General features: G+C 41.5%; 1 protein-coding gene across 1 annotated transcript; it reads left to right on the forward strand.

Annotated features, from left to right (window-relative positions):
• The first annotated feature begins 1,838 nt into the window (after positions 1-1,838).
• On the forward strand, positions 1,839-24,914 carry LOC132829149 (uncharacterized). The gene is made up of 11 exons (XM_060846733.1): positions 1,839-1,959; positions 2,820-2,948; positions 3,638-3,709; positions 3,801-3,929; positions 4,638-4,691; positions 4,783-4,911; positions 5,603-5,674; positions 18,489-18,671; positions 20,887-21,069; positions 23,603-23,785; positions 24,787-24,914. The coding sequence occupies exons 1-11, from the start codon at positions 1,839-1,841 to the stop codon at positions 24,912-24,914; spliced, it is 1,383 nt and encodes a 460-aa protein (XP_060702716.1).
• Positions 24,915-25,143: the final 229 nt, after the last annotated feature.

A 25,143-nucleotide genomic window follows, 5' to 3' on the forward strand; every position in this document is an offset into this window, starting at 1 on the left:
AATATCATCCTACATAACTGAAACTCCAGAATATACAGGTAAATATTGATCAATCTTTACAGTACTCTTTATAATGAACAAGCGGAAGAAGCTTTCCTCTTTCCTTCCACAATTCACCAACATCTTTTTTTTCAAAACTCTGCCAAAGTACATACTTGTACAAATTCCTGTCAACCAGCATCTCTGATCAAGTACCTTCCTCCCAGTGCTTCCTTCCTTTATAAATATGGAGCTCACTCACCAACAAGCGAAATCATTGATTCTGTTCTTCGAAATGAGCTTTAATTTTACAACAACGCATTCGACATCGTCCATAAGACAGACCCTCCCTTCTCTCAACAATGTTCCTCTCCATGATTCACAACAAGGAAATGGCAGCAAAATATTCTTCAATTTTACATTTCATATCATTCAGAACTGCTGTCACATTGTCAAATTCAACTCCAAATTTAACACAATTTCAGCTGAGTTTAAGGGTTCTACAGTAAGTTGATTCTTCCCATCTCAACAATCATAAATGTTGCAGTCGCTGATTTATCATTCAACTTCTGATTTTCTGCTTTCAGGGTGAGGTATTTCCATTAACACACTCGCCAAAGGAGGATTCTACATAATTCATCCAACTAATTTCAGCACAAGTGTAGATATTTCATCTCAATTTCTATAGGAATGGAAACAGATACATCTCTAAACTTTAAATCTGTTTCTTCATCAGCCTCCAATGGGACAACAGAGACTTCCTCCATTTCTTCCCAGTCGTCAAGTCAGACACCATCACCTTTGGCAGGTAAGTACGTCACATTCATCTGAATATCACTGTAATCAACTGACCGCATTCACACACATTCCTCAAATTACGTTATCTTCCACGACTACAGGTGGGTCAACGGAAATCACAACAATTTCATCTACATCGCAAAGTACAACATCCGAATCAGCAACCATAACATCAGAGCAAACAACAGACTCAGTATCATCTCACATAACTACAACTCCAGAATATACAGGTTGGTATTCATCAATCTTTCTAATGAACAAGCGGAAGAAGCTTCCCTCTTTCCTTCAAAAAATCACTAACATCTGTTTTTTTTCAAAACACTCCCAAAGTACATACTTGAACAGATTCCTGTCAACCAGCAACTCTGATTAAATACTCATTCAAGTACCTTTCTCCCAATCCTTCCTTCCTTCATAGATATGGAGATCACTTTCCAACAAGCTAAATCTTTCATTCTGTTCTTCGACATGGGGTATAATTTTTCAACACTGCATTCAACATCGTCTAGAAGAGGGGCCCTCCTTTCCCTCAAGATCATTCTTCTCCATAATTGACAACAAAGAAACTTCAGCAAAATATTCATATCATTACTTTTCATATCATTCAGAACTGCTGTGACATTGTCAAATTCAGCTGCAATTTTAACACAATTTCAGACGAGTTGAAGGGATCTACAGTCATTTGATGACCTTCATTTTAACAATCATACACGTTGCAGTCACTGATTTATCATTCAACCTCTGATTTTCTTATTCAGAGAGAGGATTTTCCATTAACACACTTGCCAAAGGATGATTCTACATAATTTATACAACTAACTTAAGCACAAGTGTAGATATTTCAACTCTATATCGACAGGAACTGAATCATACGCATCTCTAAAATTTAAATCTGTTTCTTCATCAGCCTCCGATGGGACGACAGAGTTTCACTCCTTTTCTTCCCGGTCGTCAAGTCAGACACCATCACCTTTGGCAGGTAAGTACATCACATTCATCCGAAACATCATTATACTGAGCTGACCGCATTCATACACATTCTTCAAATTACGTTATCTTCCATGTCTACAGGCAGGTCAACGGAAATAACAACAATTTCATCTACATTATCTAGTACACTATTCGAATCAGCAACTACGCCATCAATATCATCCAACAAGACTACATCTCCAAAATATACAGGTACGTATTTCTCAATCTTTACATGACTCCACCGAACAACTGACCATTGGAAGCGTTCCTCTTTCCTTCAACAACTCACCAACATCTATTTTCCAAAACGCTTACTATGTGCACATTCGGTCAAATTTCTGTCAACCATCATCTCTAACTAAAGATTCATTAACATACTTTGTTCCAAATTCTTTCTCTCTCCATATGTTTTCACCTCACTCTCCAACAAAGCCAAATCTTTCATTACTGTCATCCATGTAGGTTGCTATTTTTCCACATTGTCCATGTGACAAGCATTGTATTCTCTCAACATATTTCTTCTCTATAATTAACAACCAAGACTTGCCAGGAAATTGTTCACCAATTTTACATTTCACATCAGTCAGAAATGCCAAACCTTTGTCAAATTCAGCAGAAATCATGAGATCTGCTCTCATTTGATGTTTTTCATCCTAATAATTGGAATAATTATAATCATTGATTTTTCTTCCAATCTCTGAAACTTTGCATTCTGAGAGAGGCTTCTTAATCCTGGGATATTAAGATCTTCTCTTTCCTCACTATTGGCCTGGGTCTCGACAGCCCTAGTTACTAATTTACATTCGTACAGCTACCTTAAACACAAGTGCAGAAATTTCATCTCTCTCCTTTCCTACAGAAACTGACTCATCTGTATCTCTAAAATTTAACTCTGTTTCTCTATAAACATCCAATGGGACAACACAGATCCAATCTGATTCCTCCCAGTTTGCAAGTCAGACAATCGTGCCTGCCAGTTTAGTCGTATTACGTTCATCCTGTACATCACTGCAATCCGCTGATAACATTCATACACATTCTTCTGGTTACGTTATCTTCCACATCTACAGGTGGGTCAACGGAAATTACAACAATTTCATCGACATCACAAAGTACACCATTCGAATCAGCAACTACAGCAGCAGAACAAACAACAGACTCAATATCATCCTACATAACTGAAACTCCAGAATATACAGGTAAATATTGATCAATCTTTACAGTACTCTTTATAATGAACAAGCGGAAGAAGCTTTCCTCTTTCCTTCCACAATTCACCAACATCTTTTTTTTCAAAACTCTGCCAAAGTACATACCTGGACAAATTCCTGTCAACCAGCATCTCTGATTAAATACTCATTCAAGTACCTTCCTCCCAGTGCTTCCTTCCTTTATAAATATGGAGCTCACTCACCAACAAGCGAAATCATTGATTCTGTTCTTCGAAATGAGCTTTAATTTTACAACATCGCATTCGACATCGTCCATAAGACAGACCCTCCCTTCTCTCAACAATGTTCCTCTCCATGATTCACAACAAGGAAATGGCAGCAAAATATTCTTCAATTTTACATTTCAAATCATTCAGAACTGCTGTCACATTGTCAAATTCAACTCCAAATTTAACACAATTTCAGCTGAGTTTAAGGGTTCTACAGTAATTTGATTCTTCCCATCTCAACAATCATAAATGTTGCAGTCGCTGATTTATCATTCAACCTCTGATTTTCAGCTTTCAGGGTGAGGTATTTCCATTAACACACTCGCCAAAGGATGATTCTACATAATTCATCCAACTAATTTCAGCACAAGTGTAGATATTTCATCTCAATTTCTATAGGAATGGAAACAGATACATCTCTAAACTTTAAATCTGTTTCTTCATCAGCCTCCAATGGGACAACAGAGACTTCCTCCATTTCCTCCCAGTCGTCAAGTCAGACACCATCACCTTTGGCAGGTAAGTACGTCACATTCATTTGAATATCACTGTAATCTACTGACCGCATTCACACACATTCCTCAAATTACGTTATCTTCCACGACTACAGGTGGGTCAACGGAAATCACAACAATTTCATCGACATCGCAAAGTACAACATCCGAATCAGCAACCATAACATCAGAGCAAACAACAGACTCAGTATCATCTCACATAACTACAACTCCCGAATATACAGGTTGGTATTCGTCAATCTTTACAGTACTCCTTCTAATGAACAAGCGGAAGAAGCTTTCCTCTTTCCTTCCACAATTCACCAACATCTTTTTTTTCAAAACTCTGCCAAAGTACATACCTGTACAAATTCCTGTCAACCAGCATCTCTGATTAAATACTCATTCAAGTACCTTCCTCCCAGTGTTTCCTTTCTTTATAAATATGGAGCTCACTCACCAACAAGCGAAATCATTGATTCTGTTCTTTGAAATGAGCTTTAATTTTACAACATCGCATTCGACATCGTCCATAAGACAGACCCTCCCTTCTCACAACAATGTTCCTCTACATGATTCACAACAAGGAAATGGCAGCAAAATATTCTTCAATTTTACATTTCATATCAATCAGAACTGCTGTCACATTGTCAAATTCAACTCCAAATTTAACACAATTTCAGCTGAGTTTAAGGGATCTACAGTCATTTGATTCTTTCCATCTCAACAATCATAAATGTTGCAGTCGCTGATTTATCATTCAACCTCTGATTTTCTGCTTTCAGTGAGAGGCTTTTCCATTAATACACTCAAACAAAGGATGATTCTACTTAATTTATGCAACTAACTTAACCACAAATGTAGATATTTCATCTCTATTTCTATTGGAATGGAAACAGATATATCTCTTAACTTTAAATCTGTTTTTTCATTATCTTCCAATGGGACAACAGAGTTTTCCTCCATTTCCTTCCAATCATCAAGTCAGACACCCTCACCTTTGGCAGGTAAGTAAATCACATTCATCAGAACATCACTGTAATCAATTGACCGCATTCACACAAATTCCTCAAATTACGTTATCTTCCACGACTACAGGTGGGTCAACGGAAATCACAACAATTTCATCGACATCGCAAAGTACAACATCCGAATCAGCAACCATAACATCAGAGCAAACAACAGACTCAGTATCATCTCACATAACTACAACTCCAGAATATACAGGTTGGTATTCATCAATCTTTACAGTACTCCTTCTAATGAACAAGCGGAAGAAGCTTTCCTCTTTCATTCAACAAATCACTAACATCTTTTTTTTTCAAAACACTCCCAAAGTACATACTTGAACAAATTCCTGTCAACCACCATCTCTGATTAAATACTCATTCAAGTACCTTCCTCCCAATCCTTCCTTCCTTCATAATTGTGGAGATCACTTTCTAACAAGCTGAATCTTTCATTCTGTTTTTCGAAATGGGATACATTTTTTCAACATTACGTTCGACATCGTCCATAAAATCGGCCCTCCTTTCTCTCAACATCATTCTTCTCCATGATTCACAACAAAGAAATGGCAGCAAAATATTCTTCAATTTTACATTGCATATCATTCAGAACAGCCATCACATTGTCAAATTGAACTCCAACTTTAACACAATTTCAGACGAGTTTAAGGGATCTACAGTCATTTGATGCCCTTCATTTTAACAAACATAGACGTTGCAGTCACTGAATTACCATTCAACTTCAGATTTTCTGCTTTCACAGAGAGAAGTTTCCATTCGCACACTCAAGGGAAGGATGATTCTGCATAATTTATGCAACTAACTTAACCACAAGTGTAGATATTTCATCTCTATTTCTATAGGAATGGAATCAGATACATCTCTAAACTTTATATCTGTTTCTTCATCAGCCTCCAATGGGACAACAGAGTTTTCCTCCATTTCCTCCCAGTCGTCAAGTCAGACACCATCACCTTTGGCAGGTAAGTACATCACATTCATCTGAACATCACTGTAATCTACTGACCGCATTCACACACATTCCTCAAATTACATTATCTTCCACGACTACAGGTGGGTCAACGGAAATCACAACAATTTCATCTGCATCGCAAAGTACAACATCCGAATCAGCAACCATAACATCAGAGCAAACAACAGACTCAATATCATCTCACATAACTACAACTCCAGAACATACAAATCGGTATTCATCGACCTTTACAATACTCCTTCTAACGAACAAGCGTAGAGAGTTTTCCTCTTTCCTTCAACAATTCACCAACATCTTGATAGAGAGGAAAGTGATCAATCTGAGACTGGTACAGTTGAGAACAGGAGCAAGTCAAACAGTCAGTGCAGGCAGGGACAAGGTAGAACTGATAAATTAACCTGCATTTATTTCAACGCAAGGGGCCTAGCAGGGAAGGCAGATGAACTCAGGGCATGGTTAGGAACATGGGATTATGATATCATAGCAATTACAGAAACATGGCTCAGGGATGGGCGTGACTGTCAGCTTAATGTTCCAGGATACAAATGCTACTGGAAGAATTGAACCTGAGGAAAGAGAGGAGGTGGAGTGGCATTTTTGATAAGAGATAGCATCACAGCTGTGCTGAGGAAAGATATTCCCTGAAATATATCCAAGGAAGTTGTTTGGGTGGAACTGAGAAATAAGAAAGGGATGATCACCTTATTGGGATTGTATTAAAGACCGCCCAGTCGTCAGAGGGAAATTGATAGACAAACTTATAAGGAGATCTCAGCTATCTGTAAGAATAATAGGGTGGTTATTTTCAGGGATTTTAACTTTCCAAACTTAGACTGGGACGACCAGTGTTGAAGGGTTTGATGGAGAGGAATTTGTTAAGTACGTACAAGATAATTTTTTTGATTCATTATGTGGATGTACCTACAAGAGAAGATGCAAAACTTGACCTACTCTTGGGAAATAAGGCATGGCAAATGACTGAGATGTCAGTCGGGGAGCACTTTGGGGCCAGCGACCATAAATCTATTAGTTTTAAAGTAGCGCAGTAAAAGGATAGACCAGATCTAAAAGTTGAAGTTCTAAATTTGAGAAAGGCCAATTTTGATGGTATTTGGCAATAACTTTCGAAAGCTGATTGGAGGCAGGTGTTTGCGGGTAAAGGGACGGCTGGAAAATGGGAAGCCTTCAGAAATGAGATAACGAGAATCCAGAAAAAGTATATTCCTGTCAGGGTGAAAGGGAAGGCTGGTAGGTGTAGGGAATGCTGGATGACTGAAGAAATTGAGGGTTTGGTTCAGAAAAAGAAGGAAGTATATGTCAGGTATAGACAGGATAGATCGGGTGAATCTTTAGAAGAATATAAAGGAAATAGGAATATACTTCAGAGGGAAATCAGGAGGGCAAAAAGGGGACATGAGAGAGCTTTGGCAAATAGAATTAAGGAGAATCCAAAGGGTTTTTACAAATACATTAAGGACAAAAGGGAAACTCGGGAGAGAATAGGATCCCTCAAAGATCAGCAAGGCGGCCTCTGGGTGAAGCCGCAGAAAATGGGGGAGATACTAAATGAGTATTTTGCATCAGTATTTACTGTGGAAAAGGATGTGGAAGATATAGACTGTCGGGAAATAGATGACGACATCTTGCAAAATGTCTGGATTACAAAGGAGGAAGTGCTGGATGTCTTGAAATGCATAAACGTGGATAAATCCCCAGGACCTGATCAGGTGTACCTGATAACTCTGCGGGAAGCTAGAGAAGTGATTGCTGGGCCTCTTGCTGAGATACTTGTATCATTGATAGTCACAGGTGAGGTGCCAGAAGACTGGAGGTTGGCAAACGTGCTGCCACTGTTTAAGAAGGGTGGTAAGGACAAGCCAGGGAATATTGACTAGTGAGCCTGACCTCGGTGGTGGGCAAGTTGTTGAGGGGAATCCTGAGGGACAGGATGTACATGTATTTGGAAAGGCAAGGACTGATTCGGGATAGTCAACATGACTTTGTGCGTGGGAAATCATGTCTCACAAACTTGATTGACTTTTTTGAAGAAGTAATAAAGAGGATTGATGAGGGCAGAGTAGTAGATGTGATCTATATGGAGTTCAGTAAAGCTTTTGACAATGTTCCCCATGGATGCTGATTAGCAAGGTTAGATCTCATGGAATACAGGGAGAACTAGCCATTTGGATACAGAACTGGCTCAAAGGTAGAAGACGGAGGTGGTGGAGGGTTTTTTTTTTCAGACTGGAGGCCTGTGACCAATAGAGTGCCAAAAGGATCTGCGCTGGGCCCTCTATTTTTTGTCATTTACATAAATGATTTGGATGCGAGCATAAGAGGTACAGTTAGTAAGTTTGCAGATGACACCAAAATTGGAGGTGTAGTGGACAGTGAAGAGGGTTACCTCAGATTACAACAGGATCTTGACCAGATGGGCCAATGGGTTGAGAAGTGGCAGATGGAGTTTAATTCAGATAAATGCGAGGTGCTACATTTTGGGAAAGCAAATCTTAGTAGGACTTATACATTTAATGGTAAGGTCCTAGGGAGTGTTGCTGAACAAAGAGACCTTGGAGTGCAGGTTCATAGCTCCTTGAAAGTGGAATTGCAGGTATATAGGATAGTGAAGAAGGCATTTGGTATGCTTTCCTTTATTGGTCAGAGTATTGATTACAGGTATTGGGAGGTAATGCTGCAGCTGTACAGGACATTGGTTAGGCCACTGTTGGAATATTGCATGCAATTCTGGTCTCCTTTCTATTGGAAACTTATTGTGAAACTTGAAAGGGTTCAGAAAAGATTGACAAGGATGTTGCCAGGGTTGGAGGATTTGACCTATAGAGAGAGGCTGAACAGACTGTGGCTGTTTTCCCTGCAGCGTCGGAGGCTGAGGGGTGACCTTATGAAGGTATACAAAATTATGAGGGACATGGATAGGGTAAATATGCAAAGTCTTTTCCCTGAGGTCAGGGAGTCCAGAACTAGAGGGCATAGGTTTAGGGTGAGATGTGAAAGATATAAAAGAGACCTAAGGGGTAACCTTTTCATGCAGAGGATGGTGCATGTATGGAATGAGCTGGCAGAGGAAGTGGTGGAGGCTGGTACAATTGCAACATTTAAGAGGCATTTGGATGGGTATAAGAATAGGATGGGTTTGGAGGAATATAGGCCAGGTGCTGGCAGGTGGGAATAGATTGGGTTGGGATATCTGGTTGACATGGAAGGGTTGGACAGACGGGTCTCTTTCCATGCTGTGCATCTCTATGACTCTATGACTCCCAAAGTACATATTTGGACAAACTCCTGTCAATCAACATCTCTGATTAAATCTGCAAATGTGTTGCTGGTCAAAGCACAGCAGGCCAGGCAGCATCTCAGGAATAGAGAATTCGACATTTCGAGCATAAGCCCTTCATCAGGAATAAGAGAGAGAGCCAAGCAGGCTAAGATAAAAGGTAGGGAGGAGGGACTAGGGGGAGGGGCGATGGAGGTGGGATAGGTGGAAGGAGGTCAAGGTGAGGGTGATAGGCAGGAGTGGGGTGGGGGCGGAGAGGTCAGGAAGAGGATTGCAGGTTAGGAGGGCGGTGCTGAGTTGAGGGAACCGACTGAGACAAGGTGGGGGGAGGGGAAATGAGGAAACTGGAGAAATCTGAATTCATACCTTGTGGTTGGAGGGTTCCCAGGCGGAAGATGAGGCGCTCCTCCTCCAGCCGTCGTGTTGTTGTGTTCTGCCGGTGGAGGAGTCCAAGGACCTGCATGTCCTCGGTGGAGTGGGAGGGAGGGTTAAAGTGTTGAGCCACGGGGTGATTGGGTTGGTTGGTTCGGGCGGCCCGGAGGTGTTCTCTGAAGCGTTCCGCAAGTAAGCGGCCTGTCTCACCAATATAGAGGAGGCCACATCGGGTGCAGCGGATGCAATAGATGATGTGTGTGGAGGTACAGGTGAACTTGTGGCGGATATGGAAGGATCCCTTGGGGCCTTGGAGGGAAGTGAGTGTGGAGGTGTGGGCGCAAGTTTTACATTTCCTGCCGTTGCAGGGGAAGGTGCCGGGGGTGGAAGTTGGGTTGGTGGGGGGTGTGGATCTGACGAGGGAGTCACGAAGGGAGTGGTCCTTGCGGAACGCTGATAGGGGAGGGGAGGGAAATATATCCTTGGTGGTGGGGTCCGTTTGGAGGTGGCGGAAATGGCGGCGGATGATACGTTGTATGCGGAGGTTGGTGGGGTGGTAGGTGAGAACCAGTGGGATTCTGTCTTGGTGGCGGTTGGAGGAGCGGGGCTCAAGGGCGGAGGAGCGGGAAGTGGAGGAGATGCGGTAGAGGGCATCGTCGATCACGTCTGGGGGGAATCTGCGGTCCTTGAAGAAGGAGGCCATCTGGGCTATGCGGTGTTGGAATTGGTCCTCCTGGGAGCAGATGCGGCGGAGACGAAGGAATTGGGAATATGGGATGGCGTTTTTACAGGGGGCAGGGTGGGAGGAGGTGTAGTCCAGGTAGCTGTGGGAGTCAGTCGGTTTATAATAGATGTCTGTGTTGAAGTTCAGGCGGCCCGGAGGTGTTCTCTGAAGCGTTCCGCAAGTAAGCGGCCTGTCTCACCAATATAGAGGAGGCCACATCGGGTGCAGCGGATGCAATAGATGATGTGTGTGGAGGTACAGGTGAACTTGTGGCGGATATGGAAGGATCCCATGTGGCCTTGGAGGGAAGTGAGTGTGGAGGTGTGGGCGCAAGTTTTACATTTAACATTTAAAGTTCAACACTTTAACTCTCCCTCCCACTCCACCGAGGACATGCATGTCCTTGGACTCCTCCACCGGCAGAACACAACAACACGACGGCTGGAGGAGGAGCGCCTCATCTTCCACCTGGGAACCCTCCAACCACAAGGTATGAATTCAGATTTCTCCAGTTTCCTCATTTCCCCTCCCCCACCTTGTCTCAGTCGGTTCCCTCAACTCAGCACCGCCCTCCTAACCTGCAATCCTCTTCCTGACCTCTCCGCCCCCACCCCACTCCGGCCTATCACCCTCACCTTGACCTCCTTCCACCTATCCCACCTCCATCGCCCCTCCCCCTAGTCCCTCCTCCCTACCTTTTATCTTAGCCTGCTTGGCTCTCTCTCTTATTCCTGATGAAGGGCTTATGCTCGAAACGTTGAATTCTCTATTCCTGAGATGCTGCCTGGCCTGCTGTGCTTTGACCAGCAACACATTTGCAGCTGTGATCTCCAGCATCTGCAGACCTCATTTTTTATCTCTGATTAAATACTCATTCAAGTACCTTCCTCCAAGTTCATCCTTCCTTCAACACTATGGAGCTCACTCTCCAACAAGCTAAATCTTTCATTACATTCTTTGAAATGAGATATAATTTTTCAACATTGCGTTCGACATCGTCCATAAAACAGGCACTGTTTTCTTTCAACATCATTCTTCTCCATAATTGACAACAAAAAAATGGCAGCAAAATATTCTTCAATTTTACATTTCATATCATTCAGAACTGCCATCACATTGTCAAATTCAACTCCAACTTTAACACAATTTCAGACAAGTTTAAGGGATCTACAGTCATTTGATGCTCTTCACCTTAACAATCACAAATGTTGCAATCACTGATTTATCATTCAACCACAGATTTGTTGCTTTCAGGGACAGGCTTTTCTATTAACACCCTCAAGCAAAGGATGATTCTACATAATTCATACAACTAAATTAACCACAAGTGTAGGTATTTCATCTCTATTTCTAAAGGAATGGAATCAGATACATTTCTAAACTTTAAATCTGTTTCTTCATCAGCCTCCAATGGGACAACAGAGTTTCACTCCATTTCTTCCCAGTCATCAAGTCAGACACCATCACCTTTGGCAGGTAAATACATCACCTTCATCCTAAACATCACTATAATTACCTGACCGCATTCACACACATTCTTCTAATTATGTTATCTTCCACGTCTACCGGTAGGTCAACAGAAATAACAACAATTTCATCTACATCGCAAAGTACAACATCCAAATCAGCAACCATAACATCAGAGCAACCAACAGACTCAATATCATCCCACGTAACTACAACTCCAGAATTCAACAATTCACCAACATCTTTTCTTTTTTTAAACACTCCCAAAGTACACACTTAGACAAATTTCCATCAACCAGCATCTCCTATTATTTACTCATTCAAGTACCTTCCTCCAAATTTTTCTTTCCTCATCAATATGGAGCTCACTCTCGAATAAACCAAATCTTGCATTCCTTTCTTTGAAGTGTCAAAATATGTTTCAACATTGCATTCAACCTCGTCCAGACAACAGGCCCTGCTTTCTCTCACCATCATTCCTCTCCATAATTGATAACAAAGAAATAGTAAGAAATTATTCATTGATGTTACATTTCAGATCAATCAAAACTGCCATAACATTGTCTCATGCAAGTGCAAATTCCGCAGAATCCATGGACACTAATTTCACTTGACACTTTTCATCTGAACAATAGCAAACATTGCAAACATTGATTTGTCATTCAATCTCTGATTTGCAGATCTCAGAGAGATGCTTTTTAATACTACTCTATAAAGTCACTAAAGCAAATGATGATTCTCCATCATTCATACAACTAACTTAAACACAAGTGCAGAAATTTCTTATTTCCCTATTTCTCCAGAAACAGAATCAGCTGTATCTCTAAAATTTAAATCTGTTTCTCCACCAGCATCCAATGGGACAACACAGATCCAAACCATTTCCTCCCAGGTTTCAAGTCAGACAAAATCACGCCTGCCAGGTTCGTCTTTTCTCTTCATCCTGTACATCACTGAGATCCACTGATCACTTTCACAAACATTCATCCAGTTCCGCTATCTTCCATGTCAACAGGTGGATCAACAAAAATCAGATCAATTTCATCTACATCACAAAGTACACCATCTGAATCAGCAACTACAGCAGCAGAGCAAACAACAGACTCAATATCATCCCACATAACTACAACTCCAGAACATACAGGTCAGTATTCATCACTCTTTTCAGTACTCCTTCTAATGAACAAGCATGGGGACTTTCCTCTTTCCTTCAACAATTCACCAAGATCTTTTTCCCAAAAAGCTCACAACGTACACACTTGGACAAATTCCTGTCAACTAGCGTCACTGATTAAATACTCATTCAAATACCTTCCTCCAAATTCTTCCTTCCTTCATAAATATGGAGTTCACTCTCCAACAAGCTAAATCTTTCATTCTGTTCTTCGAAATGGAAAATAAGTTTTCAACATTGCATTCAACATCCTCCATATGACAGGCCCTGCTTTCTCTCAACATCATTCTTCTCCATAATTAACAACAAATAAATGGCAGGAAATTTGGAAATATTTGGAAAGTTAAAGTCCCCGTAAGAACTACACTGTTACTCTCACTTCTGTCCAGAATTATCTTTGCTCAAACTATTCGGAAGCCTACAGAAAACTCCCAACAATGTGACCTCTCCTTTCTTGTTTCTAGCCTCAGCCCATGCTACCTCAGTAGACGAGTCTTCAAACATCCTTTCTGCCACCGTAATACTGTCCTTGATGAACAATGCTACACCTCCTCTTCTTTTACCATCTACTCTATTCTTACTGAAACATCTCGATCCTGGAACCTGCAACAAGCATTCCTGTCCCTGCTCTATCCATTTCTCTGAAATGGCCACAACATCGAAGTCCCAGATACCAGTCCATGCTGCAAGTTCACCCAACTTATTCTGGATGCTCCTGGTGTTGAAGTAGACACACTTCAAACCACCTTCCTGCTTGCCGGTGAACTCTTGCAACCTTGAAACCTCATTTCTGACCTCACTATTCTCAACCTTCTGGTCACTGGAACTACAATTTAGGTTCCCACCCTCCCTACTGAATTAGTTCAAACCCTCCCAACCAGCATTAGCAAATTTGCCCCCCAGAATATTGGTTCAGGTGTAGACCATCCTGTTTGCTGAGATCCTACTTACCCGAGTATGAGCCCAATTATCCAGGTATCCAGACCCTCCCTCCTGCATCATCCCTGTAGCCGCGTGTTCAACTCCTCTCTGTTCCTATTCCTCACCTCACTAGCATGTGGCACAGGCAACAAGCTAGTGATAACAACTTTGTTTGTTCTAGCACTAAGCTTCCAACCGAGGTATTAATATCTAAATAAGGCAGAACTATCGTTACCTGTCAACACGCTGTTCCAAAAGTATGCTACCTCGACTTCGTTCATGTGAATGGGATATACAGTCATTTGATCAAAATAATACAACCAAACATTCCCATTAAACATTAATATCTCTGAATTCTTAACTGGCCATACGCACTAAACAACCCCACCGCCCTGTAGCCAACAACTTCAATTCCCCCTCCCACTCCGACAAGGACATGCAAGTCCTGGGCCTCTTTCACTGCCAAATCCTAGTCACCCAATGCATGGAGGAAGAACGTCTCATCTTCCACTTTGGAACCCTTCAACCACATGGCATCAACATCGATTTCATCAGTTTCCTCATCTCCCCTCGTCCCAACTTACCCCAGATCCAACCCTCCAACTCAATACCACCATCTTGAACTGACCAACTTGTCCAGCTTCCTTCCCGCCTATCTGATCCACCCTCCACTTTGACCTATCACCATCACCACACCCCTGCATCTACGTACTGCCTTCCCTGCTACCTTCCCACCAGCCCCAACTCCCCCCCCCCCCCCCCCCTCTATTTATCATTCAGTCCCTTTCCCCCACTCCCTTTCCTGATGAAGGGCTTTTGCCCAAAATGTCCATTCTACTGCTCCTCGGAAGCTGCCTGACCAGCTGTGCATTTCCAGCACCACAGTTTTCGACTCTGATCTCCAGCATCTGCAGTCCTCATTTTCTCCTGGTTGTAATTACTGTTCAAACAAGACGATGCAGCAAATGATTCTTCTCTTCAATCATACAGCTGGCCTGACAAATACTAAAGTTTCATCATAAAACCTAACAGCAGTATCAGAATCAGGAGACACTCCAACACTGACAACTCTTTCCACAAATACTCTGCCCAACACATCCTCCACTGGATCAACGGAGATTCCAATGGGTTCAAACTTTTCCTCAAATCATACATAGACTCATGCTTCAGATAATCCACAATCTTTCAAAGATAAATATAAATATTGGGTAAAAAACTTTTTGTTGGTTCAATGGCAACTAAACTATTTTTAACTTCAAAAACAATGATAGTGTCAGATACAATGATCACACAGTCAGGGCACTCTGATCCATAACAATCTCAAAAAGGAAAGTACCCCAGGTTATAATTACAGCTGATAAATATGAACCCAATATTAACAAAATTTCTTGACTGTAGTATTTTATCAGTTCTTGCTGCATTAATTTTCTTACTTCAGAATAGACAGTATGCATAACTACAACACTAGCAGCATTCTCCACATTCACATTAGTTTTCAGAGTGAGTTTCAGTTTGCTCTTATTTCACATCAAAGCATTCTTCACTTCACATAAGTGTCAACTGTAATGACATTAAAACTGACTGCAGCAACAAATTTCCCTGCAATAACTGAGACAGGTATGGAATCCTTATGCTCAAACTTCAATCATGGACTATTCCACCATGTAAGCACTTCAATTGCCTTTGTCAGAATTATATAAAGATTTGAGTCCTTTGCCACGTGGTTGTTATCAGCTATCTCCTGCACTAAATTACAAATTACACATTCAGGTATTATCTTCCATTATGTATTATAAAACTGCATTTTGCACGTCTCCTTCCAATGCTCTTCTACTTTGTAAACTGAAAACACACTCCCCAGCAATGACAACATTTTTAATCCTTACAATCCATACAGTAAACACCACCCGACATTTTGTCTCCAATCTCTACGGTCTCTCCAACAGGAATTACTTTCTCTCAAAATGTCTTCCTTCCTTTTAATACGAAAATGTCACTGAAAACAAAGAACATATTTTAATGTATAAGCCAGAGTGCCATCACATCTCAACAAGCTGTTACAACAGAATACTACAACTTTTTCAATCTGAAGCCCCACTCTCTGAAACTGGATTCTCAGTTTCCTGACCCACAGGCCACAATCAGTGAAGATTGGGGACAATATTTCATCCTCACAAACACTCAACACTGGAGCTAGCCAGGGGTGCATACTCGGCCTCCTACTTTACTCACTGTATACCCATGACTGTGTCACCAAATACCAGACTAATGTCATATACAAGTATACTGATGACACCATCATAGTCAGGCAAGTCTCAGATAGTGACAAAACAGATTACAGGCAGGAGGGGAAGACCTGAAAAAATTGTGCACTGAGAACAACCTGGCTCTCAATGCCAGAAAAACCAAGGAACTCATTACTGACTTTCAGCAGGATGTTACTCATGCCCCCCTACACATTAACAGCACAGAGGTGGAACGAGTGGAGAGTGTCAAGCTCCTGGGAGTGGTCATCCACAACAAACTTGCTTGGACTACTCATGTGGATACACTGGTTACAAAAGCCCAACAATGTCTTTCCTTCCTCAGGCAGCTGAGGAAATTTGGCATGAAGGCAAATACCCTTGCCAACTTTTATAGGTGCGCCATCGAGACCATTCTGTCTGGCTGTATCTCAAAGATCCATCCCACCCCAGCAACGTTTTTCTACAACCTCTACCATTGAAGCCTGAACACACGCACCAGCCGGTTTTGAAACAGTTTCTACCCAACTGTTGTTAGAATACTGAATGGATTCACAAACACTGAACATTTGCCTGTAACTGTGTTTTTGTTTTTGCCAGTGTTTACCTATTATTTACTTACCTATGCTACTTTGTGATCTGTCTGTACTGCTCGCAAGACAAAGCTTTTCACTGTGCCTCAGTACACGTGACAATAAATTCAGTTCAATTTTGTTCAATTCGTTGAATGGATTTCACAGTTATTTCACAGTTATGGGCGGCATGGTGGCACAGTGGTTAGCACTGCTGCCTCACAGCGCCAGAGACCTGGGTTCAATTCCCACCTCAGGCAACTGACTGTGTGGAGTTTGCACATTCTCCCCGTGTCTGCGTGGGTTTCCTCCGGGTGCTCCGGTTTCCTCCCACAGTCCAAAGATGTGCGGGTCAGGTGAATTGGCCATGCTAAATTGCCCATAGTGTTAGGGGTAGGGGTAGGGGCATGGGTGGGTTGCGCTTCGGCGGGTCGGTGTGGACTTGTTGGGCCGAAGGGCCTGTTTCCACACTGTAAGTAATCTAATCACCAAAGTAACTCTATCATAGATTCACATCATATCATCACTATAATTGAAGTCTTTTAAATGGCATAGTTAATGACTGTTGAATTAATGTGTTGAGCAAATGATTCTTCCTCTTCATTCATACAGCTGGCTTCACAACAAATCCAGAAATTTCATCACACACCCCAACTGCAGGATCCGAATCAGCAGAATCTTCAACAAATTTCTACAAATACTATACCCACTACATCCTCCATTCAATCAACGGTGATTACAACTGTTTCACCATATTCATCAATTCAGACACCCACTCATGTGGTGTCATTTTTACCTTCTCTAGATGATTGCCATTGTAAATATTTGGTACATTACACAATTCATACTACAATATTTATCTACATTTGATATATCTGCAGCTGGTTGAAAGGAAAACGCAATGCTTTCAACTTGTTCAACAATTTTCAGATCAGGATCGAAGATCCTACAGTCAGCGCAGACATTCAGCAGCATTTTTACGATCTCAAAAAGATAGAAGAGCAGTAACATCAGGCAAGCACAAATCAGTGCTGACAATATTAATATGATTTCTTTATTAGGAATCAGATCTTTCTGCAAATATTTCTTTTAATTTAAGTTTGTCAGGATGCATAATTACGTGACTAACATTCTATGCATCTTCAAAACTCACATCAGATTTTACCTCCAATTTCAATTTGCTTTCAAATCACATCACACAATTTGATTATGAATGGAAAGCATTCTTCACTTTCCAGAAGCCTGACAGGCAGTGACATACAAACTGACTGCAGCAACACATGTGCCTGCAACAACTCAGTCAGGTTAGGAATCCTCATGCTCAGACTCCAATCATTCATCATCAAGGAATTCATGAATCTCCATTCTGCCATTCTATTGATTCTGTTATACTTTTCACCCCAAGTTTAATTGGCACAAGCATTATTTCATTGTCAGAACAGCCTGCTACCACTTCAGCATCTGAATGGGGTACATCATTGTCAGCTTAAAATATAACTCTTTTTTCCACATGATAACCACGAGCGAATTCCCGTAAAATGCCACAATTACAGGTTGGGATGAATCTGTCATCTTCCATCATTGATTAGGACAAGCTATTTTTCATAGCTCCTTCGAATTCTGATCCTCTTGGTAAATTGTTAGCACACTCACTAACGATCACAACATGTTTATTCCCATTATTCGATATGGTAAACAACACTGACGTCTTGTATGCTGTTTCTCCCACTGGCGTGCATTGCTTTCTCTAAAAACAGGGCTTCCGGAACTTTAGTACCAAAGTGTAACTGAAAGTCATTCGCTAATTTAATGTCTGAAATAGGGGAAAACGACTTTATATCTCAACACGTTGCTACAACAGAATGCTACCTCAACTCCTTCTGTCTGAATGGGACATTCAGCCATTTGATAAAAGCAACACAACCATACATTTACTTTAAACATTAACATCATCAAATTCATTTCAATACCATGGCTTTATTAACTGTTGAAATAAATCAATCCTGCAAATAGTTCTGTCTCTTCATTCATACAGGTGGCTTTACAACCTCTCCACATGTTACATCACAAATACCAACGGCATCGTCAGAGTCACCAGAATTTCCAACACTTAAAACTCCTTCCAGAAATCCAACACACAGCACATCTTCCAATGGATCAACGGAGATTCCGGCCAATTCAACCTATTCATCAATTCCAACATGGTCTCGTGCTTCAGGTAATTTTTGAATTCATTTGATTGTTTATTGTCACATGTACTTAGGTACACTGAAACGTTTTGTTTTGTGTGCAGTACACGCGTATCATACCATACAAAGATGTGGATGTGCCGCTGTTAGACTGGAGTGGACAACGTTAAAAATCATACCACACCGGGTTATAGTCCAACAAGCCTCTTTGGAAGTACTTCCAAAGCTTCTCCTTCCAAAGAAACCTGTTGGACGATAATATACCATACAGAGATCATAGAGCAATGGAACAGAGTGAGAAATGCACTGTTTTGGCTGCAAAGAAAATATAGAAAAAGCACGATCAACCTTGAGTTGAAATCTGACAGCTCCATTCGGAAATCTAATAACAGTGGGGCAAAGTTGTTCCTGAAGTGATTGCTATGTGTGTTTACGTTTTGGTATCTTCTGCCTGACAGAAGAAATTGGAGTTTAGATCAGAGTGGTGCTGGAAAAGCACAGCAGGTCAGGCAGCATCCGTGGAGCAGGAAAATCAAAGTTTCGGGCAAAAGCCGTCAGGAATAAGGGCAGGAAGCCTCCAGGGTGGTGAGATAAACAGGGGGTAAGGGGCTGGGGAGAAGTTAGCAAAGATTACAATAGGTGAATGGGGACGTGGATGGATGTGATAGGTCAGAGAGGAGGGTGGGGGTAGATAGCAAAGTGTACAATAGGTGAATGGGGGTGAAGATGGAGGTGATAGATCAGAGAGGAGGGTGTGGATAGATAGCAAAGAGAACAATCGGTGAATGGGTGTGTGGATGGAGGTGATAGAACAGAGGAGAGTGTGGAGCGGATAGGTGGGAAGGGAGATTGGCAGGTAGGACAGGTCATGGGGACAGTGCTGAGCTGGAAGGTTGGGACTGAGGTAAGGTGGGGGCAGGGAAAGAACTTGGAAGGGATTTTAACAGAGGTGAGATGGGTCTTTTATGATTCAAGGCAGCAAAAAGGGTAGATGGTCTTTGAAAGATGAATGTTCTTGTTAATACTCGGTAAATTACACATACATTCTTCAGTATGGATCTATATTTCACATTTTTGCAGCTGGTCCAATTGGAACCACAACGTTTTCTACCTCTTCCAGAACTATCCTGTCAGAATCAAAGATCCTACAGTCAGGGCACACGGCGTCATGATCCACACCTTAATGAAAAGTACAGTTGTCCCTGCAGCCATGCACCAATCAATGCTGATAATATTAACCTAGTATGAACATGAATTCGTCTTTATACTGTTTTATCAGTTCTCTCTGCAGTTATCTTCTTTGCTTGAGGATTGACAGAATGTGTAAATACAACATCAACACTTACAGATTTTTGAAACTCATATTACATTGTATCTCATTTCATTTTGGCCTGATATCACATCACACAATTTGATTATGAATGGAAAGCATTCTTCACTTTCCAGAAGCTTCACATATAGTGACATCAAAACTCACAGTGGCAACACATGTCCCTGCAACAACTGAGTCAGGTACGGAATCCTCATGCTCAGACTCCAATCATTCATCACCAAGGAATTCATGAATCTCCATTCTGCCATTCTATTGATTCTGTTATACTTTTCACCCCAAGTTTAATTGGCACAAGCATTATTTCATTGTCAGAACAGCCTGCTACCATTTCAGCATCTGAATGGGGTACATCATTGTCAGCTTAACATATAACTCTTTTTTCCACATGATAAACATGAGCGAATTCCCGTAAAATGCCACAATTATAGGTTGGGATGAATCTGTCATCTTCCATCATTGATTAGGACAAGCTATTTTTCATACCTCCTTCTAATTCTGATCCTCTTGGTAAATTGTTAGCACATTCACTAAAGATCACAACATGTTTATTCCCATTATTCGATATGGTAAACAACACTGACGTCTTGTATGCTGTTTCTCCCATTGGCATGCATTGCTTTCTCTAAAAACAGGGCTTCCTGAACTTTCGTACCAAAGTGTAACTGAAAGTCATTCACTTATTTTAATGCCTGAAATAGGGGAAAATGACTTTATATCTCAACACGTTCCTACAACAGAACGCTACCTCAACTCCTTCTGTCTGAATGGGACAGTCAGCCATTTGATAAAAACAACACAACCATACATTTACTTTAAACATTAACATCATCAAATTCATTTCAATACCATGTCTTTATTAACTGTTGAAATAAATCAATCTTGCAAATAGTTCTGTCTCTTCATTCGTACAGGTGGCTTTACAACATCTCCACATGTTACATCACAAACACCAACGGCATCATCAGAGTCACCAGAATTTTCAACACTTAAAACTCCTTCCACAAATCCAACACACAGCACATCTTCCAAGAGATCAACTGAGATTCCGGCCAATTCAACTTATTCATCAATTCCAACATGGTCTCGTGCTTCAGGTAATTTTTGAATTCATTTGATTGATTATTGTCACATGTACTTAGGTACACTGAAACGTTTTGTTTTGTGTGCAGTACACGCGTATCATAGCATCCAAAGATGTGGATGTGCCGCTGTTAGACTGGAGTGGACAACGATAAAAATCATACCACACCGTGGGCGGCACGGTGGCACAGTGGTTAGCACTGCTGCCTCACAGCGCCTGAGACCCGGGTTTAATTCCTGACTCAGGCGACTGACTGTGTGGAGTTTGCACATTCTCCCCGTGTCTGCGTGGGTTTCCTCCGGGTGCTCCGGTTTCCTCCCACAGTCCAAAGATGTGCGGGTCAGGTGAATTGGCCATGCTAAATTGCCTGTAGTGTTAGGTAAGGGGTAAAAATGTAGGGGAATGGGTGGGTTGCGCTTTGGCAGGTCGGTGTGGATTGTTGGGCCGAAGGGCCTGTTTCCACACTGTAAGTCTAATCTAATCTAATTATAGTCCAACAGGCCTCTTTGGAAGTACTTCCAAAGCTTCTCCTTCCAAAGAAACCTGTTGGACGATAATATACCAAACAAAGATCATGGAGCAATGGAACAGAGTGAGAAATGCACTGTTTTGGCTGCAAAGAAAATATAGAAAAAGAACGATCAACCTTGAGTTGAAATCTGACAGCTCCATTCGGAAATCTAATAACAGTAGGGCAAAGTTGTTCCTAAAGTGATTGCTATGTGTGTTTACGTTTTGGGATGTTCTGCCTGACAGAAGAAATTGGAGTTTAGATCAGAGTGGTGCTGGAAAAGCACAGCAGGTCAGGCAGCAACCGTGGAGCAGGAAAATCAAAGTTTCGGGCAAAAGCCCTTCGTCAGGAATAAGGGCAGGAAGCCTCCAGGGTGGTGAGATAAACAGGGGGTAAGGGGCTGGGGAGAAGTTAGCAAAGATTACAATAGGTGAATGGGGATGTGGATGGATGTGATAGGTCAGAGAGGAGGGTGGGGGTAGATAGCAAAGTGTACAATAGGTGAATGGGGGTGAGGATGGAGATGATAGATCAGAGAGGAGGGTGGGGGTAGATAGCAAAGTGTACAATCGGTGAATGGGTGTGGGGATGGAGGTGATAGAACAGAGGAGAGTGTGGAGCGGATAGGTGGGAAGGGAGATTGGCAGGTAGGACAGGTCATGGGGACAGTGCTGAGCTGGAAGGTTGGAACTGAGGTAAGCTGGGGGGAGGGAAAGAACTTGGAAGGGAATTTAACGAGGTGAGATGGGTCTTTTATGATCCAAGGCAGCAAAAAGGGTAGATGGTCTTTGAAAGATGAATGTTGTTGTTAATACTCGGTAAATTACACATACGTTCGTCAGTATGGATCTATATTTCACACATTTGCAGCTGCTCCAATTGGAACCACAACGTTTTCTACCTCTTCCAGAACTATCCTGTCAGAATCAAAGATCCTACAGTCAGGGCACACAGCATCATGATCCACACCTTAATGAAAAGTACAGTTGTCCCTGCAGCCAGGCAACAATCAATGCTGATAATATTAACCTAGTATGAACATGAGTTCATCTTTGTACTGTTTTATCAGTTCTCTCTGCAGTTATCTTCTTTGCTTGAGGATTGACAGAATGTGTAAATACAACATAAACACTTACAGAATTTTCGAAACTCATATTACATTGTATCTCATTTCATTTTGGTCTGATATCACATCACACAATTTGATTTTGAATGGAAAGCATTCTTCACTTTCCAGGAGCTTCACATATAGTGACATCAAAACTGACAGCGGCAACACATGTCCCTGCAACAACTGAGTCAGGTACGGAATCCTCATGTTCAGACTCCAATCATTCATCACCAAGGAATTCATGAATCTCCATTCTGCCATTCTATTGATTCTGTTATACTTTTCACTCCAAGTTTAATTGGCACAAGCATTATTTCGTTGTCAGAACAGCCTGCTACCATTTCAGCATCTGAATGGGGTACATCATTGTCAGCTTATCATATAACTCTTTTTTCCACATGATAAACATGAGCGAATTCCCGTAAAATGCCACAATTATAGGTTGGGATGAATCTGTCATCTTCCATCATTGATTAGGACAAGCTATTTTTCATTACTCCTTCTAATTCTGATCCTCTTGGTAAATTGTTAGCACATTCACTAAAGATCACAACATGTTTATTCCCATTATTCGATATGGTAAACAACACTGACATCTTGTATGCTGTTTCTCCCACTGGCGTGCATTGCTTTCTCAAAAAACAGGGCTTCCTGAACTTTCGTACCAAACTGTAACTGAAAGTCATTCACTTATTTTAATGTCTGAAATAGGGGAAAATGACTTTATATCTCAACACGTTCCTACAACAGAATGCTACCTCAACTCCTTCTGTCTGAATGGGACATTCAGCCATTTGATAAAAGCAACACAACCATACATTTACTTTAAACATTAACATCATCAAATTCATTTCAATACCATGGCTTTATTAACTGTTGAAATAAGTCAATCCTGCAAATAGTTCTGTCTCTTCATTCATACAGGTGGCTTTACAACATCTCCACATGTTACATCACAAACACCAACGGCATCATCAGAGTCACCAGAATTTTCAACACTTAAAACTCTTTCCACAAATCCAACACACAGCACATCTTCCAATGGATCAACGAAGATTCCGGCCAATTCAAACTATTCATCAATTCCAACATGGTCTCGTGCTTCAGGTAATTTTTGATTTCATTTGATTGATTATTGTCACATGTACTTAGGTACACTGAAACGTTTTGTTTTGTGTGCAGTACACGCGTATCATAGCATACAAAGATGTGGATGTGCCGGTGTTAGACTGGAGTGGGCAACGTTAAAATCATACCACACCGGGTTGTAGTCCAACAGGCGTCTCGGAAGTACTTCCAAAGCCTCTACTTCCAAAGAAACCTGTTGGACGATAATATACCAAACAAAGATCATAGAGCAATGGAACAGAGTGAGAAATGCACTGTTTTGGCTGCAAAGAAAGAATAGAAAAAGAACGATCAACCTTGAGTTGAAATCTGACAGGTCCATTCGGAAATCTAATAACAGTGGGGTAAAGCTGTTCTTGAAGTGATTGCTATGTGTGTTTACGTTTTGGTACGTTTTGCCTGACAGAAGAAATTGGAGTTTAGATCAGAGTGGTGATGGAAAAGCACAGCAGGTCAGGCAGCATCCATGGAACAGAAAATCGAAGTTTCAGGCAAAAGCCCTTGATCCGGAATAGAGGCAGGACGCCTCCAGGGTGGAGAGATAAATAGGGGGTATGGGGCTGGGAAGAAGTTAGCAAAGATTACAATAGGTAAATGGGGGTGTTGGATGGATGTGATAGGTCAGCGAAGAGAGTGGGGGTAGATAGCAGAGAGTGTAATTGGTGAATGGGGGTGGGGATGGAGGTGATAGAACAGAGGAGAGGGTGGAGCGGATAGGTGGGAAGGGAGATTGGCAGGTAGGACAGGTCATAGGGACAGTGCTGAGCTGGAAGGTTGGAACTGAGGTAAGGTGGGGGGAGGGAAAGAACTTGGAAGGGATTTTAACAGAGGTGAGATGGGTCTTTTAGGACCCAAGGCAGCAAAGATGAATGTTCTTGCTATTACTCAGTAAATTAGACATACATTTTTCAGTATGGATCTATATTTCATGTATTTGCAGCTGGTCCAATTGGAACCACAATGTTTTCTACCTCTTCCAGAACTATCCTGTCAGAATCAAAGATCCTACAGTCAGGGCACACAGCATCATGATCCACACCTTAATGAAAAGTACAGTTGTCCCTGCAGCCAAGCACCAATCAATGCTGATATTATTAACCTAGTATGAACATGAATTCGTCCTTATACTATTTTCTCAGTTTTCTCTGCAGTTATCTTCTTTGCTTGAGGATTGACATAATGTGTAAATACAACATAAACACTTACAGAATTTTCGAAACTCATATTACATTGTATCTCATTTCATTTTGGTCTGATATCACATCACACAATTTGATTTTGGATGGAAAGCATTCTTCACTTTCCAGAAGCTTCACATATAGTGACGTCAAAACTGA

Source organism: Hemiscyllium ocellatum, chromosome 1 (genome assembly GCF_020745735.1).
Source record: "Hemiscyllium ocellatum isolate sHemOce1 chromosome 1, sHemOce1.pat.X.cur, whole genome shotgun sequence".
NCBI lineage: Eukaryota > Metazoa > Chordata > Chondrichthyes > Orectolobiformes > Hemiscylliidae > Hemiscyllium > Hemiscyllium ocellatum.